The sequence below is a fragment of the Vollenhovia emeryi genome, unplaced genomic scaffold (genome assembly GCF_000949405.1).
Source record: "Vollenhovia emeryi isolate VEMERY1.0 unplaced genomic scaffold, V.emery_V1.0 DF939216.1, whole genome shotgun sequence".
Classification (NCBI taxonomy): domain Eukaryota; kingdom Metazoa; phylum Arthropoda; class Insecta; order Hymenoptera; family Formicidae; genus Vollenhovia; species Vollenhovia emeryi.
In genome coordinates, this window is record NW_011967150.1 from 649,599 (window position 1) to 669,819 (window position 20,221).

At 35.2% G+C, this 20,221-nt stretch overlaps 2 protein-coding genes across 2 annotated transcripts in view; one reads left to right on the top strand and one right to left on the bottom strand.

The window, feature by feature from the left end:
• Positions 1-19,714, bottom strand: part of LOC105560962 (serine palmitoyltransferase 2) — a 27,044-nt gene extending 7,330 nt beyond the window's left edge. The window contains exons 1-2 of the mRNA XM_012010518.1: positions 19,613-19,714; positions 4,958-5,606 (exon numbers count right to left, since the gene is read on the bottom strand). Coding sequence (XP_011865908.1) covers positions 4,958-5,149 — 192 coding nt within the window. The 5' untranslated portion in view covers positions 5,150-5,606; positions 19,613-19,714. The remainder of the gene's footprint in view (positions 1-4,957; positions 5,607-19,612) is intronic.
• The window catches only part of LOC105560961 (reticulon-1-like), a 40,256-nt gene continuing 28,647 nt past the window's right edge, over positions 8,613-20,221 (top strand). The window contains exon 1 of the mRNA XM_012010517.1: positions 8,613-10,274. Coding sequence (XP_011865907.1) covers positions 9,158-10,274 — 1,117 coding nt within the window. The 5' untranslated portion in view covers positions 8,613-9,157. The remainder of the gene's footprint in view (positions 10,275-20,221) is intronic.

Consider the following 20,221-nt stretch of genomic DNA (forward strand, 5'->3'; position numbering starts at 1 on the left):
AAGTATACTGAAGTGTTTAAAATGTTTATTCTTTCAAATGTCGTTTTATCTAAAAATGCCGTGCAAAAATTCTCAGCATGTCATTTTTCGTTTCTGACGTCACGGTCCAACATGATTGCAGCAAGTACCCGCAAGAGCCTTAATTAAAACTGAAAACTTGCATTTTAATAAATAATGTTCATGAACAGCGAAAAGATTAATATAAAAGCCAGAGATAAATAAAATATTGAAAAAGTGAGGATTCGAGTTTTCAAGCATTTTTTTATTACTCTACATATCTCTATGCCTTTAATTAAATCTTTTCTCTTTTTTTTGTATATTTTGTGTACATTCGTTTCTTGTCTTTCAGAAACATGACGACATGCCACACTAACGTGTTATGTCCAAATACGATAGCGGTCACTCGTCGCAAACTCGTGGAAAAGTCTGTGATCTAGATTCATCAAAAGGTGGCATAGTTTCACGTTTCATGATAATCACATTAAATTGACAGATTTGCTCAACTTCTCGACAACGAGCATGCTTTAAATGGTGCTCACATACACGGTTAGCCAAAAATTTGAGACCACTAATTGAAAATGTCTACTATATCAAATAAAATCAAATTTATGTATTATTTATTATATTATACTATTTATTTTTACCATCTTATTCGTTCATTTGTAATAAAACAAAAAATAATACGAAATGTTTGATAGTTGTATAAAAATTTTTTTTACAAGATATAAAGAACATTAGACATTGATTTGATCAAAATAACCACTGTTATATTTAATCACTTTCTACTAACACCTATAATATTGTAGATAATTTATTTACAAGTTTTTTTTCTAACGAAAGACATTCAATAGATTTTAAGAGACAACTTTATAACAGTAATCCATTTTTTTAAATTAAATAATTGCGTTAAACGCAGTGTCAATTTATTTTAAAATAAAGTTACATACTCAAATCGATAAACGATTTGTAATTGTATTTAAAAATGCTACATTTTAGCATTTTTAGATGCTACATTTAGCATTCAATACTCCCCCTTCCCCGTACTGTAAATTATTCTTAAAGGCTATCCACAACCTGCCTTTAGACTCGCATTGGCCTATCTTCTTTGTTGTTTAGTTTTAATGTGAGTCCTACCTTAAACTCCAATGTTGTTAAATTGTCTTTTGTATTTTCTATTGCGGTCTTATCTATGTAAGAGTTATTCTTGTAACCTTAAGGGGAAGCAATAAATCACACACACGCACGCACAACACGCACGCGCGCACACACACACACGCACACACACAATTATAGAAAATTTGTATGTATGTAAATTTTATGTGTTACAATACACACAAATTTTCAATAATCGAAACCTATTTCAACAGCATTCCTGAGACTAAATCAAGTAAAAAAATCCTGTGCTATTTTTTCCTCCGACAAACAGTTATCGAGATATCGCAAGCTAAACATAAACGACTTTTGTTTAAAACATTTTTCCGTATCTTTCATATTTTTGGAGATATTTGCGTGGATCGTTTAAAATGAGACACCCTGTGTACTACATATACATATTATCAAGCGCTGGAATAATTATGAGCCAAGTGCAAAGTTGATAAAGTATCTTTTTACATTTTCTTCGCATTCCGAACCAATTGTTTCGCCAGTTATTGGAACGACAGGAAGTTGAGATATTTAATGTAAGCCATCATAATCTCTAAGATTGATTTTACAAGCGCTGATAGTGATTTCCGCGAGTAGATTACTTGTTGGCGGATCACTTATCACGTTTCACGGATAGGCGAACAGTAATATCGCATGGTCACATCTTAAAGCGCTCTGTCGCGTTTGAAAAAGCAACGAGTTAGCTGCTCGTATTATTCAATATTTTTTAATGGGAAATAAATTATATGTTGATTGCGTGATAATGCTTGCGCCGCTATATAACACGATAATACCTAGCAATATATGCTACAGAAATATTCAATGTATGTACAATGATATAATGATATAAACACATGAATAAAAGAAGAGTTCACATGCTTGATTACACACTACGGATTATTCGCCGTTTCTCTTTGTCCAACATAAAATTTTCTCGTAATTTAGATTTCATTCACTCATGTTATTTCAAAGAACAAAGCGAACGTTCTATCGCAATACATAAATATCTCGTGATGATCAATGTATCTTGTAAGCTACCAATTTACATCCGGAGATAACTCATATCAGGAAACATCCTCTTATTTCTGTAAACGCAAATGTATGAGAGCCCAACTTTATTATGTGTTTTAATACTGGGCAATGGCCTAGACCCTAGAACAATGTTATATAGATGAAAAGGAATCTAATGAAACCCTAACGTATCCTAGATTAGCGCAAAACAACAGTTTTGAAGAATAAAAAAACCTTTTCCATTCTTTTTTCAAAAATTTCGGCTACTCCTTATTACTCGATTTTCTTTAATCCTCGAAAATGCATAAATATTACAGGCACATACAAAAGTTTCTTATTTAAAAATGTTTAACTATATTTATATATGTATATTAACAAATAAACAACAATAATTTAAAAAGTAATATTATAATATGAAATATAACCATTTTTAATTAAGAAAATTCTAAAAATTGCATGTTTTTTTATTGTGATATTTCAAGCATGCGCGTTTTTATCATCAATAATAGTATTTCACGAACTATTATTACAGAATGAAATATTAATATTCTATTGTTTTAACATTTTTAAATAATGCTATTGTTACAAGTTTTTCTTTAAAGAAAAGTTGAACGATTTCTTTCTACAAGAATGAAAAACGTCTTGAAGCTAATAGTAAGTGTTTTCAGTAATAAAAATTATTTCCGGCCTGTATAAGATTATTATACTTATTTATATAATTACAATAACATTGTAAAGTTTTTAAATCAATTTCTAAAATTCTGTATAAAAATTTTTCAACAAAATGTGGTATCTTCATTGACATTTTCATAAAAATCATATTCTTAAAAAAATAGTCAATTCTGTAAATGAGCCATACAACACTGTTCTAAAGACACATGACGAAGATATCTACCTAAATCCAAAATTACGATATAAATAGCTTGTAAACGATCGATAAGATAATACAAGACAATACACATTGGGCTAAAAATGAGCTAAGCATTTCAATATAATATTTTACATTTTGTCGATCGAAAAAAGTTCCTTGCGTTTCAATGTTCAAATAATTTTATTGCCGTAGTCTTCAACGCAGAGCAAATGATGCGCGCGGCTGGATTTGCTAAGAGTAAATCTCCTTAACCTTCTCTGAATGATTTATATCCGTTTGTATTAATACAGATTAACTTTTATCTCATTGCCAGTTTAATTTACTTTAATTTACTTGTTACTTCTTCCTACAAAATGTTCTATAAAAAGAGAAGAAAGGTAAGTTAAATAGAAAGTAACGTTATCTACGTAGATAAAAATGGATTTAATTGATGATTAACAAAAATGGATTTAATTGATGATTAACTTGTTAAACATCCACAGTATTTCATTTGTCGTAATATCAACTGGACGATATCAATTTCTTGGTCTGACACGTAAGAAGAAAGATAAGATTAGAAGTGGCAAATTGTATGTTGTAATCAATACTCTTGCCAGTTGAGTTGATTTAATTCGTGCTTAGAATTAGAACTCTAAGGGCCAGTTTCACAAACATCGATTAACAGCTAACCGAAGAATTGATTCTGTCTTTTCTTAGATATTAAGATAGAAAAAGATAGGGAGTTAACTAAACTCTCGTTAACAGTTAACCAACGTTTGTGAAATTGGCCCTAAGATGGGGATCCCGTTTTTGTTGAAATAATCACAGTAAAATTTCTGGCGGACTGGGTAAGCTTTGTTTTTGATAAAAGGCATATAAAAATTCTTTTTTTTTAATTATAAAAATCCGAATATTTACACATAAAATTCCTTCTAACGTTTCGCGCATAGCAACGGTAACTTCTGATTCGATTCTTCTCGATGAATTGTCCGGATTCACGCTGATTAATGGATCTTTAATAATTATTCATTACTTATTGTCGTAATCGCAAAACGGTACGGGACTTTTCTATCCAGTTTAACCCGCTCTACCTGCCCACGAGAGGTGGTCAGGTAGTTATCGGACACTCTGTAACATCGAAATTTCTTGGCGGGCTGGGTAAAACTTTAAGGGGACTGGGCCGTAGGATTGGGGGACCGCTAAAAAGAACAGCCTCGATGGAACTCTAATCAATTGAATCGACAATTAACCCATCTGGCAATAGATGTATTATTTTGTTAACGTAGATGGAATGATTAATTTCTCGATTGCTGAATGTACAATTGGAAATTTGGACGTTACAGAGTGTCCGATAACTACCTGATCACCTCTCGTGTGCAGGTAGAGCGGGTTAAGCTGGATAGAAAAGTCCCGTACCGCTTTGCGATTATGACAATAAATAATGAATAACGATTGAAGATCCGTTAATTAGCGTGAATCCGGACAATTCATTGAGAAGAATCGACTCGGAGGTTACCGTTGCTACGCGCGAGACATCAGAAGGAATTCGATGCGCAAACAATTAGGGTTAAAAATTTCGCTGGTCGCCGTTTGAATCGCAAATAATTGAGCAAGAGACTAATTGGAGCCCGGTCCAAGTCGCCCTACAAGTTTTTATATCCCATTCTTTTCGAGCACGCTGTACCTTCCAAGGACAATTTAAGAGCATCCTCTCGCAAAAACAAGGGGGGGGGGGGGCAAAGGATCGTGAACGTGATCATAGCGCGACATCAACAATAACGGTTCGTGTCACCTCACAGTCCGAACTGAAGAAGGGTGACGCGACACAACTGGACGCCGCGGACACCGTGCGAATCGTACGATGCGGCGAACGATGGAGGGGGGCGGGAGGGCTGAGGAAACGAGGGGATCGCATTGTGTGAGCCGCGCCGGCTCATTAAGTCGCTCACTTACGTGTACGTGGCCGTTACTAGTCAGCGTGTAACCGTTAATCTTGCCGGCGTCGTCGAGACCGCGCGAGGTTAAGCCGTTTCGCAGGGACGACGACGACGTCTTCCTCTCGACGCTCGACGGCACTCCCTCGCCGCACGTGTTGACGGCACGCAACCTCGTGGTCGTCGTCGTCGCCATCGTAGGCCCAATCATTCACGCCGATCGCCGTTCGCCGGATGGCCAGATTCCGTCAACGGTGATTTCCGCGCCCTACGAGCCAATAGCACGGCGGGACGGACGGACGAGCGTCGCTGTGCTCGTCGCTACCACTCACCACTCGCTGCTCACACCACCCACTGTTCAACCGCCGTGCGCGGCCGTGCGCGTCCGGCTGCGGTGCGGACGGTGCGGTGGTGATACCCGTCGTCGATCGGCGCCTGCGCACGCCGCAGTCCGAAAGATAAGCCTCTTTCGCACGCTGCGTCTTGCCCGGTCCGGTTTCGCCAATGGATAACCGCGCAACACATCAGCCAACGTCGCCTCTCGCAACGTCAAGCTTAGAAGGAAGGGCGTTGCTCCGCACTAAAATGCGCTCAGACGCGTCGTGGTTCCGTTTACCGTTTTTTTCCCCGCCCTCGTCCGGTCCACGCTCTCGCTCAATGGGATTTCTCTGCCGAAAAAAAATTCGCATGATTAAATCTCCCCGCACCTCCAATGGTTCTTCTTCACCACGTTTACGCCAATGCGGGATGGGGTAATAGGGGTAATTTATTGAGTCCTTGTCGCGCGCGCGCGAAATTGACCGAGTGAACTTTTGCTAAAACTTCCAATTTCGCAGCGACCTTGTCTAACAATAAAATAAATTTTATTAAATGGAATAAGCGGCGTACGCGATATTTTCCCGATGTAATTTTAATTTCTAATAAAATATATCTAAATAATTAAATTATATAATTCTTGATTGGATGGCGCTTATACTTGGCGTCTTTTTTTTACCTTTTTGTAGCAAAAATGCAAACGCTTTTTGCTATATTTGTAGCAAATATGAGATTCCAAAGAATCGAAGGAATATAACTACAAAAATTAAGAAATGTTACAAAGGATGTTTTGGCTTTGAAATTGCAAATCAAGAAAGTAATGAATTTTTTCAATATCAATGATATTATGTAGATCTTTGAAATTTACGCTATAACAGATTTGTTTAATTTAAAAATAAAGATATGTTACATGCGTTTGCTTGAATTGCTGTAATTTTTAATTTGAATCCGCGCTATGGAAATTTAAATTTTTTCGAAAATAAATTCTCGAAAGGTTTCGGCTTTAACATAATTTATTGCCAGATCCTAAAAATCTATAATATACTTGCTAATCTATAATGATGTAAAGCGGCAATGATTACCAGAATGCAGCCTTTTGTCTGCTGAATCCTCTCTGCACAGAATTGTAACGATGTGCGGTGAGAGATTCTTCAACACGTCAATGATCTGTTCAATGAGTTAACACTGACGAAGCACCAAAACATATATACATTGCCATCCAAAAAATTGAGACTATTTAATCGGGAATGTTTGCTATATGAAATAAAATCAAACTTGCTAAAATTGTCTAATATACCTTTGTTTCTTAATTAATTTTTTATAATAAAATGGAATAAGAACAAAGTTTCAAAGTTTTTCGCAGCTTTTCCCAACCATTCATCAAAAAATGCATTCATTGTAATAAAAATTCTGAACTAGTTTAAATTTTTTCGCAGACAAGAAACAATTTAAAAGAACAACTGACTATGAGAGTACGAACTGTAACGAAAACACATTGTTATTCCATGTTTCGTTTCAAAAGCAATTTACCATTCTAATGTTTTTAATAACTATAATTTGTAAGAAAATTGTACTCTTATCAGACACGACTGAAGACTTTTATCTAGTGAAAACATGAGCATGAGTAAAAATTGAGTAAGAAACTATTTTAAAGTTTTGCGAAGGTAAAAATTCAAGAAGGTAAAACAATTCAAGAATACAACTTAGGGGAATCCAATATTATTATTACGCGTGCCGCTTCATTATTAAAATGGCAATTTATTCCTAATATCCATAATTTATAAGAAACTTGTATTCTTATGTATTGAATCAAATGTAATATATTGAAGACTTTTGTTTTTAAATAATAAAGATACACATAAAAATATTCCCTTTTTTATACTTTCAATTGGATTTTGTTTTCAAAATAGTAAATTAAAGTATTCCATTTTTTAAGTTACTAGACAACACAAGCGCGCGCTATTTGCTCTCTCTAAAAATACGCATGGTTTGACACACGGTCTTACATACAGGTCCGGAAACTCGGGCCAAATTTGGGTGGTGGAGGTAGATCGAAAATTTAAGCCAATAATCGTTTGTCTCTTGGCCACGAGAGTCACTGCGGTAGAGTAGTAGACAGAGTTAGGCTGGTATTACATTTGTCGTACGACAAAGTTTTTAAGCGTATTGATTGGCTGAAGGATAGTAAAATTCTCGAGTATCTAGAAACTTTCTATTCAGCGGCCAATCGACACGCTTGAAAAATTTGTCGTACGACAAATGTAATAGTACCCTTAGAGCCACGGAGAAAACTGAGATAGAAATACAGTCGTTCGCTATTGTTCGTTTCGCTATCGAGAATTATTCGGTAGAATCTACAATTTTTACCAAATTGACGAGGGATATGAGTAGTCAAAATAATTGCAAAATGATGATAATTTGACTGCAAAACGTCCCGTGCCCTGATGGTGATTTACACTGTCATTTTGTTTGTTTCATGTCAAAAGTAAACAATTACTCTCTACAGGAATAAATGCAAAACTAAAACAAGTTTATATTAAACCTTAAATAAATTGTAAAATACTTGCTCTATGAAAACATTGTTCAAATGCAAGATAAAGGATGTATATGCGACAAGTCAAAGAAATATCGAAGAAACTGATATGTTAAAATGTACAAATAATTCGCATAGCAAAACAAGTGCGTTTAAAATATATAGAAATTGCAATACATGCTACAAAACAACGCCGAAGATACCTTTCGAGAAAATAACTGAGTAAATCAAATATTCTCATCTTAATGTAGTCATTTTGACGTCAACATAATATGTTTGAGTTTTCCTTTTATAACACAATTATCGTCTAGACATCTATTTTCACTTTCCATGTGATCTTTTATCGCGTACAGCGTCAATACAGATAGTATCAATTTTTCATCATGTTCAAATATTTCCTTGACGCAACGACAAATGACGATTTTGATGTCATATCGACTTGATTTAGACTGTTCTCATTGGGTAGTTTACAATTTGTGTACTAAGAAAATATAAAATCCCGACGCAACTTTCGAAACTGATTGTACATAAGCAACTGTACATAACTGTTTAATTTGCATCATCATATTCCTAGTCATATCCAAAACTCGCAATCTACCACTCGTGAAGACTCGAATCACCGATCGTAACACCGATCCACCGTTCAGCCGTTCGTGAAGCGAATAATCGGACGCGACGCGACGGCCGCGCTTACTTTGGCGTACCAGATGTGTGTAGTGGGGAAGGTAGCAATCGTGCGATTGGCTCGTGCTACTCGGAGCGATGGGAGAGGGCAACCCTTCGCGAGGGGAGTACATCTCATGACGGCAACGAATCTACCATCTACGTCTACGTCGATCGTATCGAATACAATTGAATACTAGCATAGGACTGTGCGGTTTCGCGCGGTTGCGGTCAAATTTCCCTCGAGTTTTCCCTACAACGCTGCTTTTCCCCAACCGTGGTCGCGAGTACCAGGTCTCGAGCCTTCGCGTCGTGTCAGCCGGTGTTGTGTACGACAAGCAAGTCGTAGGCGCTTCTGGTGCGCGCATCTCTCGCCAAGAGAGACCGTAGCGCGGTGTGAGAAACCGAAGGCGGCTAAAGGCGGTGGTGAGTCAGGGCTGCAAGGACGTCGCGTCGGATGTGCCCCACTGAGGAGTCGCACCAGCGACGGCACCAACGACAGCGGCGGCAGGTGGGAGTAGCGCCGCTCCTCGTACCAGACTTTTATGAGAGTAGGGAGCGTCGCGCAATATTCCGCGCAACCGACATCGTGACTGCGGGGATCGAAGCTCTGACTAGCGGCTATCGGTCAATTCGCGCGAATCCGGTGAGTCATCGTTAATCGTCAGGCATCTCCAATTGCTTTGCGTTAATCCCGTGCGACCGAGGATGGACTCGCGGATCCAGGACGCTCTCAACGACGTCCTGCTCAAGAGGGATCACGACTCTGTCGACGATTTCGAGCATCTTGGCCACGACGGCTCCCCGGACGACCGTCCGGAGCAGCAGCAACAGCCGCTACCGCGACCGATTGACGCGCCACGTGTCGATGATCTGCTGAATATCGGCGACTCCTTTCAGGACTCCGTGTTGCCCAGCGCGCTTCTCGACACCGAAACGAAACCCGTGCCGGCGACACCGCCGCCTTCCGCAGACTTCGACAAGTGCGCGGCCATGGCGCAGTCGTCGGACCCGTTCCAGCAGCCGCTGAACCCGGTCGATCCCAAGCTGGCCAGCATGACGTTCGTCGAGACCGAGCGGGCCTACCGTCACCATCAGTTCGACGACGACGTCGACGATGACGATGACAACGACAACGGCGACAACGAGGAGGAAGAGATGATCCTCCAGCCGCCGTTGTTACCGATCTCGACCACCGCCGCCGTTCGATCTGACGACGACTTTCCGCTGACGTCGTCGGCGAAAGCCGCCGACAGCAAGGCGCGACCACTCGAAGAGCACGAGGACCCCGCTGTACTGATTACTTGCACCGGTTATGGGAGACGACACGAGCGCGATGTTGCTCCGCCGGGCGGCATCAACGTCGGCGAGGACGATTTCATGCAGAGCATCAGATCGTCGATGTTGCCGGCGCCGGAGAGGTCGCCGCTGATAGACTTCCTCGGAGACGACGGCGAGTCGTCGAGGGAGGACAAAGTTAAGAACATTACGGACGACGACTCGTGGAACGTAGTGGAGAGAACGGAGCTGAAGCGCGAACAGGCTAGAGCGTTTGAGCCTACAAAGCCGTTGCCCCCGTTACCTAGGGAGGCACAACTCCCGGAGAAAACACGCCGGAACGTGTACGAGGTATCGAGTGACCTCTTTGCCGCGGAGACCGCCAAGCCGTCACCGCCTCCGCCGCTGCCGCAGCACGAGAGTGTCAGTAAGCGACGTGAAACACCGAAACCCAAGGAGCCCGATTACGCCTCTTCTCGCTTGGTCGGCAAAAAGAAGCAGGAGATCGAAATCGCGCCGAAGGAGATATTCAGAGATATGGGATTGGGTGAGTGCGATGCGATCTTTCTGTGTTGTTACCGCTGTTTTCCCAGATACCTAGTATGCTCAAGCAATGTATGGAAATTAAATGCCAGCAACTGACGCTGGCTCTTCCCTAGGGATATGAATTTAGTTCGAGTGATTTAAGTACGGTTAACATAATGTTAACCTATTGCTGTAGTTGAGTGCACAGCTAAAGAGAGAACACATCGAATGGATATACTCTTAAGAAGAGTTAGCATACAAAATTTTCAATTTTCTAACAGATGTAAACATGTTACATCTGTAACATCTGATCGAGCACGTAATATTAGCATAATCGAGGAATGAACCACTGTTGGGCATTAGGCCTTGCTGGGACATTATAAAGATGACATAAGATAAAAAAGATAAAGCAAGATGAAATAAGATAAAGAGATAACGTAATACCCATTGGGCATTAATAGGCATTGGTGTACATGATTTTGGTCAGCAGTTTACCCCCTCCAGCATAATGTTTGGATCATGCAAATGTTTCATCTGAAACATCTAATACTATCTAATAACAGCCCAGTGAAAACAGCCTAATAATAAAAGTGATGTCAAAATGCTATCAAATTGATGAGTGATTTGAGTAGTCAAAATAATGGCAAAATGATGATAATTTGACTGCAAAACGTCCCATGCCCTGATGGTGATTTAGACTGTCATTTTGATGTTCGTTTCATGTCAAAAGTAAACAGTTACTCTCTACAGGAATAAATGCAAAACTAAAACAAGTTTATATTGAATAGGAATACATATACAGGGTGAGTCATCTAACATGACGACCTTAAATAAATCGTAAAATACTTGTTCTATGAAAACGTGGTTCAAACAGCAAAATAAATGCGTTTAAAAAATATAGAAATTGCAATACACGCTACAAAACAACGCCGTAGCAACCTTTCGAGAAAATAACTGAGTGAGTCAAATATTAACTCATCATAATGAAGTCATTTTGACGTCAACATAATATCAATGATATATAGTTTTTCAAAAACGATCTACACTGGCCAATGTTTTTATTTAAAAAACCATCCTTTCGGTCCCGGATTTGAATCCTTTTTAAGTTATCTACAAACGTACATAACACTAAATTTTTTTTTAAATATAGCGCAAATATTTAATAATTCATAACAACGAAAAGTGTAATGACTCTCTTGCTTGTACACAGCTTATTAACATAATGATATTGGCCAAACGAACGATATGAGACCAATAACAATTGTGTGAAAAGGTATAGATTTGCAATTTACTTTCGCTATAATTATTTGCGCTACATTAAAAAAAATATTTAGTGTTAAGTTATGTACGTTTGCAGATAACTTGAAGAGGATCCAAATCCGGGACCGAAACGTCGTTTGCTTTTTAAATAAAAATATTGGCTAGTGTAGGTCGTTTTTTAAAAACTACATATCATTGGTTTTATATTATTGGCGATATTAAATCTATTTGTGAGATAATATAATATGTTTGAGTTTTTCTTATATAACACTACAATTATTATCTAGACATCTATTTTCACCTTTCCATATGATCTTTTATCGCGTACAGCGTCAATACAGATAGTGTCAATTTTTCATCATGTTTAAATGTTTCCTTGATGCAATGACAACAAATAACGATTTTGACGTCATATCGACATCGTTTTGACTAGTCCGTTTTCACTGGGAATAGACGATCTAGGTGCAAATGTTGGCAAGATACTAACATTTTTGTTAGCAATATGAAAGCAATTTGTGCTCACTGGCTATCTGGGTTATCTCTGCGTAAGACTAAATAAATCACCGGCTGGGAGTATTATTCTTAAACGTTGCGCATATACATATTTTCTTAAAAATGTATTTTTTAACGTTTGGAAACATTGTAAACCCATTGGCATTAAAAATTAGAAACAAAGCTTCCTCTATAGAAGAAGCAATATAACTATAAAACAAACGATAAGCTAACTACTCGCAGTTGACAAGCAGATTTGCTCGGACGTCACAACAGATCCGGTATCGTCTGCATCTGCGTTAACCTGGGAGCACACACTTTTGTATAAGTGCATAAACATATGCACAAGGAATTTCATTGGTCCATTTCCTTATGCATTTGCTTATGGACCAATCAATTTCTTTATGCATATGCTTATGCACTTATGCAAAAGTGTGTGCTCGCAGCTTTAAACTCCTGTTTTGTCGATGTAATCTAACGGCGGATTTTCGGCAGAAACCGAACTGTCATTTCGTAAACATTTAAATGGTCACAGAAACAGTAAATTTTGCTCAATTTTCTCGATCAATAATCTGTCATTATATTCTTAACGTTACCAGATTTTGTTATAAGTTGGTTCAAATTCTATTGATAAAAATCAATAAATAAGCAAACGCGAAGAGAGTCAAAGCAAGTTGTGTGTGCTGATAGTTGTATTTTCGATTGCAATAAGTGAACGTTGCAGCCTGTCATCAGTAGTGAAAATATTTTCCAATCGCATTCTGTCAGTAGTGACAATTCCAAAATCCAAAAAGTAATGTTATTTAGATTAAACAAAGTCGGAATGATAAAATTTGCAGCAGACCCTTTCAAATTGATAATCAATTTAATAATATTCCTAAATACAATAAACGTTCTTTAGAACCCAATTGTAAAGAATTTGTCATGAAAAATATTACTCTGTTAAGATCTAAATATAAAGAACTTGAATTTTGACGTACCAAGTTGGCCAACATATTCTCTCAGCCAGCGACCTTATGAAATAGTAAATAAAATATTAAGTGTATAAGCTTGGTGTACAATCATCACACCATGTAAGGCTAATTCCTGTTTGATTTAAATCCGATTGTATATGTCAAATTCTTTTTAGTTGTTCAATTTGAAGAAAGTTAAACGTGAAAAAATGGCGTCAAGTTAATACAATGTTATACATGTATAATAATGAAGTTAAATACAAATTCAATTAACGGTCTTAAAAGTTACCGTAAGGTGATCGGGGAAAAAGTACCAAATTTTATTGCGGATAATTTAGAAAATTTAACTACTTAAATCTAGAGAAGCGTGGCACAAACATTCGAACGAAATGCTGCACAACCGAATTTGGGTGGATTGTTACTGGAAACAGTGAATATTGACTGATTCACAGTTATAATGCACTGATTGACTTTTAAAGAGCCATACATCTAGTATGCCTGAACCAAAGGTCTTGACGGGAATATGTTAATTAATTTAGTAGCGATGCGCACAAAACCCGACCATGCCTGGAAGTACTTCCGCCTGGTTACAGGCGTCTGCCATCGACGTGATACTTGCTCAGCTATCTTTCGTGTGTTGTATGCACGATTAAAATAGCTGTAACCTGCGTACTTTTTTTCTCCACATAATGCCACGCTCTACTTAACAACCAAGGAATAATGCATTCCACGGGGAGCGTCGACGCGCAGAAAATTGATGATGTCGGCACTAACTGCAAGTCCCAGCCAGTTACGGAGCGATTAATAATAATCACAGATCAATATCGGTGAAGATAACAATCGTGAAATTGGAATCTCAATATCATCTCGAGGTCACATCTTTTTGGCGATAATAGCAGATTGATTCTTTTTAAAGACTCGGGATTATCAATTCTTCTTAGAACGAACAATCGGAACTTATACTACGACATTGTAGTATTATTGCCAAGTTCGTTTTCTTTTTTGTAACTGATAGTCGTATCGTGTCGTTCCGTACGGCTGATATCACGTGTTGAGGTCACCTCCTGTTATATATTATATCGATCCGTCGAGATACCTTTCGGTCCTCCCCTGTCCCCCCCCCCCCCACCCCTCCGTGCGTTTGTTGCGTGTCCTATGAAACCCGAGAAGTGCAAACCCATCATGTTATGCCTGATCTACAATATGCTTTTCGCACCTAGAAATATACTATTTTATATAAACTAATTAAAACGCTTAAAAAAATTTGTCGACAATTTGTACAATTGTACAATGTATAATGTACAATTTATTAACTTGCACAAATTTAAAAAATTTTTTATTTATTGGCTACAAAATAGAATGTTTTCAGACGCAAAGAACACATTATAGATTAGGCACGGGATTTTTCTCTCTAGAAATATTCTTTTTTTACACATTTAACTGGATTATGCGCTCTAGTTATCTAACGATGTGTTGCTGTTGCTTATGAAAATTATATGAAAATATTTGTGGATTTTTATTACTGCTTTTAAATAAAAATTAATGCAAACACTTTTTGCAGAGAGAAAGATTTTTTTAATTTGTCGTTTCTAGTTGTAAGAACCACTTGACAAAACAGGTAAATTTACATTTATTAAGCGCAAAAATTTAAATTTGGATTGTTCTACTTTATTCTTGTCTATGATATGGAAAAGTCTTCGAAATAAAATAACCAGAATTCAAGTATACAATGTCTAGTCGTAGAATACGCCTTTTGTACCACAGCTTCTTTCATCGATTTTAAAATCGTTTAATTGATTTAAAGGCATTTATAGATTTCTGATAATTAACAATTGAGAATAAGTTAGTAAGGTATCTAATAAGCAATTTTTTAAGTACGAAAATAGTGCGAGCATACAACACGGTTCTTCTTTCGTTAATATTTCCTCTATATTTAAGTCTGCTTCATAATGCAAACATACTAATGAAATATTAATACAAGAACAACCATGTTGTATTCTCATGTCCGTATTATCTTCGTTATTTAAATATTGAGTTTTTTATTTTTCCTAAGTTTTAAAGTGTTCGGGAGAGAGGATGAGAAAGTTATTTTCTTCAGTCAGTTTTATCTTTACACAAGACTACAAAAACGTTAGGCACACTCTCTAACAACAAAAGAGAAATATTTATAATTCACTAAAAATTCGTTATTTCAGATCTTTTAGGATTTACTAATTAGAATTTTGAGTTCAGAATAACAAAATTTAAAATAGCAGAGAACCGAAAATATGTCGGTCATTGAAAAAATAATTTTTGCATATACATATGTACAATCGATTTACACACGGAGAAAATTTTCAAAAAACTCATGAAATTCTCCGAAATGCCATGTCGTCTCACGATTACATGATTTTCAGAATAAATTTTAAGAGAAAATTTCCTCCGTGCACCTTATTCGACATTTATAAGTTTTTCAAATAATTATGTATTTGATGTCAAAATTATAAAATTCTAAATAACAGATTCAATATTATAGATTCATAATTAGTAATCGTAAAAATTTGTAAGTGTACATAAATATACATATTTTACATATAATTTAAGAAAAATGTACAAAATTATATCCGGAACAGTAAGACATAACGTTTCGAAATCATATTCACTATCTTTAGGTACGTGTGTATTTTGTTCCTAGAGCAAAATTTTTGTAATTTTGTGAAAAAAAACTGCGGTTCTAAGATTGAGCAGGCATTATTTTAAATTAAATTAAATTTTAATTTATTTAGAGTTAATCTAAGGGTTAATTATAAAGATATACAGTAAAATTCTTCAATTATACATATAGAATTTTTCGAATTTTGTTTAAAAAATCGTATTAAAATTGTTATAAAAATGTTATAAAACTGTAGTAAAAACGATAGTATGTATATTCATAATTGTTTTTAAATTGCATCTACGAAATAGTTCCGTACGGTTTCTTTACTGGCACACGTCATGATTCGTAACATTGGTCATCGACTGTTATACAGCGCCGCACACAATTACGCAGGTTTGTCTCACATATACTATACTCGATGAATGAGTATTTTTATACGATGATTCACGTCACACGACTGCGTGTTCTCTTCATTTTTTATAGGAATTCCAGCTTACATGGCTTTAGAATTCTTTAGCGAAATAGACTTGTCTGTACTTCGACTTGAGTTATTTTCAAATTGTTTTAAAATTATTATTCAAACATTATCATTATCACATTATCACATTTATGTATTATGTATTATATTTTAGTATTTTATTTATTTATATATTTAATATTCTGAAAAATTCTGTATGTTTGGATTATAAATCTTAGGTTTTTCTTTAAAATCCAAGAGATACGCTATTTGAAGAGTTCTCAGAATAAATTACAGATGGTCGTCGCAGACGTCATGTATTAAATAAAAAGTTTCAACCCTTCTGTGAATACGTACAAAGTTTCAATTTGTCATCATTTGCCATCAAGTAGATTCATCTTTTATAGACCTTTGAACAAACATCTGCGTGCTTTTTCAAAAATAAATAAACACAAAGTACTACTGTGATTAAGTATCCACGAATTAAAGTGTGATTCGTTGTCCTCCTTATTCTGACTTATTGTTGATTTCGTCAGACTTCCTGTTCTCGATTGCTCGGAAGAGATTTTTGTCGAATGAAGAGGTAATTGACAGATATTTCGCATTACTTGACAAATAAAATTTCGTAATGGGATAACGACCTTAGGGCATAGCGAGGGGGAAACCGCTGAGGGCATTGTGGTGTACAGATTTGTGGCATTGCCGGGCATTACTAGGGCATTTTTGGGGCATTACGTCTTGCTGAGGCATTATAAAGATAAAATAAGATAAAATAAGATACAATAAGATAAAAGAAGATAAGATAAAGTAATGCCCACTGGGCATTAGTGGGCATTGGTGTACAAGATTTTGGTCAGCGGTTTCCCCCTCGGGGCATAGGTTCAAGTGCCTGATAGAAATGGAGATTATATTGAAAAATAAAACTAAATATAAAAAGATATAAACGGTTTTTCTATTTTAGCCCGAGAACTTTTCAAATGCTTTTCGTATTTTTAAAAATCTTACGTGCCAAGAAAACTAATTTCTTATATTATTTTTTTAATCGAAGTTATTTATTACATTATGAGAATTAAATATCATTACGAAAAAACTATTCTAGAAACTAAATTTTTCAAAAATTGGATTCACCCTGTGAATCAGATGCGACAGGAAAATTAGATCCGACCGCTATTTTATTGTTAGAGTACTTATGTAGAGTGATATTCTTTGTTGATTTGTATCAGTACTACGATAATCAGCTGTGCGTCAAAATTGTTACGCTCGTGCTGAATAAGATCAAATATAATTTTGCCGAAATAAAACATTTCTTGTTATTTTCTAAACTGAAAAAGATATGCTTATAAATGCATCTTGAGCGTATATCTTCTCTTTTGTGGGTGGAGCAATAAAATGGTTAACATAATATGTATTTGTATGCAATAAACTTACTAACAATAAGTATGTTACGATCGAGATATTTCCAAAATCGATATTCTTCTCGGTACTTCTTTCTTAAACGAAATACACTTTGCAATTGTTTTTCAGTGTAAGAAGTGGCGTACCGAAAGTTGAACTAATACATTTTACGAAAAAGCGATTTTTTGTTAAACGGCTAGAGCAAGAAAATCTGGATTAGAGCAGTAAATTAGCACATAAAGAACACTAAATCTTCCGTGCGTCTTATATGATTGTGCTCAGTTTGGCATTCTAGCTTCATAGACGTCTAGTATTAGTCTAGCAGTGCTTCAAATTTGTACACGGCAATGTCCTCAGCGGTTTCCCTCTTGATTTAATATGTTGAATAAACGTTTAAATATTTTTTATGACATTAGTTATCTTCGTAACGTTCTTTTATGAGATATTTTTGTCACATACGTGCGTGCATAATCTTATTATACAATATAGTAAGTTCGTAATTGCTTAATGATAAAAAAAATGCACTTTCTTATACATAACTTTTTTAAAAGACGACTGTTTTTATTTAAAAATTGTTTGGCAATTTTTGAAGTGTTCTTTACATAATTTTATAAGAAAAATTAAGATAAACACAAGTTCTTTATATTTTTAAATCATATCTTATCGCGCGTTAAAAATGTTTTTATCATGTACAGCACTTTGATAAGTAAATAAAAACCGACATAACGCAAAATAAATATTAACATTTTTTATTATCAGGCAGAAATTATAACTAATGATAATTTTTATGAATTTTATACATTCCACTTATATGTTCGAACTGCCAAAGCTAGAGATGAAGTCATGTTATTAAATTGATAATTAATTTATTGTTCCAATAAACATCTCGCGAAAAATTTATTGTGAAAAATATCCTTGCCAATTGGAATCTTCATATCTTTATAAGATACACATTTGTTTGCAATAAATTTTTTGCAAATTTACGGCATGTTTATTAGAAATAGTAAAATTAAATTAATTATTAATTTAATAAAATGATGCAACATTTCCGGCTTTGGATAAACCTACTAAATATTCCGGATTGGCATAAGTCGACATTTCAGGGTTATGTAACAATCGGTGCATAATTCAAAAACATAAAAAGGCGAAATGTAAAAAATGTCACCAATTTAATTTTAGGCATGGAATTCCAAAATGTTTATTTATGTATTTACTCTGTATATCTAGATTCCACAATTACATGTGCCCAGTCGGCGCGCAAGTTTTATATAATTACTTTTATAAGAAAACAAGTTATAAGAAAATCACGTGTAAATTATTAGGAACATTTTCTTGTTGTATCACAAAAGGTGGCATTTTATGTTCTCTTCATATTTTTTGTAGAAATATAATATAGAAAGTCTCCGATGTTCGATAGTGTCATCATGATCCTTAAGTGGCTTTAATACACAACCTCCTTGCAATGTAATAGATCTAATATTTGATCATGAAAATCATATTAACCTTAATTTTCAGCGAATTTCTTTTTAGAATTGACAATTCTAACAATAATACCTTAAAATTAATTTTGAATAAAATGAAACTTTTTAAATGTGTATGGTAAATTATAGGATAGTAGATTATAATTAAAAAATCAATTTTCTACACAATTTTTTCTTCTTTCAATTTTTCATTTTGTAAAGGTGTAATGGCAAACCATTTTAACGATTGACATCGTATTTAATGTAAAAATATCTGGAAGTAATTACTCTTTCGAGTTTTAAAATCAAATTGCGTTATTTTAACTTATTATTATGCAGAATCACTTTCGTTTTTAGTTATATCACATATTTCAACTTAATCTGTATGAAAACATTTTTTTTAATAAAAAAATGACATTTAAATCTCATTAAATATGTACTGATAATGAATTTTGGGAGTTTTAAAATATTTGATGAAGAATACTTGAAAAATTATTTAGGTTTTGTAATAATAATTTAGGAAGCATCAAAGAAGAGAGAGATTATTCCTATTAATTATGTAGTATGTATTAATTATTTACAATAAACAATATACATAACATTAATAGAATATTTAATATAAACATCTTTGCTTATGGAGTTAACTTTAGATAGAAAATTGATTTTTTATAAACATAAATTATAATAAACAGCAGTGCGTGTTCAAACCTTTTTCAATTCCCTTTTTTCCCGAACTTTATGAAGAATTACGGTAATAAAAACGTATCTGACGCGTGTGTACTCTAGTCGGACCGTAGTCGAGTGAAGACTGGTCATAGCACGACAACTCGACTATTCATGTACTTGAGAAACACATTTTCTACCCCACCCAGATATGACACGTGCTCTTTTTATCTTCAATTATCATAGTTATCATTTGACTCCATGCGTAGCTTCATGAATTGCATCATTTGGATTTCGTAATCTTTTATCCTAAGTACTTTTGCCTGAATTACACTTCTTATTTTCATACACTTTTATATATTCTTATGAACTGTTTAAATATATATATTTGTATTGTGTATATACATATATACGAAACAAACCGTATAAACTAGATATGCATTATTAGATTTAACGCGAACGGCTTGTTTCGTTTTTAAAGGTAAAATTGAAAGATGATTTTTCAAATTTAGGTACAACTTTATACTTTCATATATGCACCGGTTTTATCGATAATTTTTTGCTATCTTTAGTAATATATAATAGGTGGTAATCTAGGTTATCCTATTATTTTGTGTCTTGATTACATTACATATGTAATTTATTATATATACT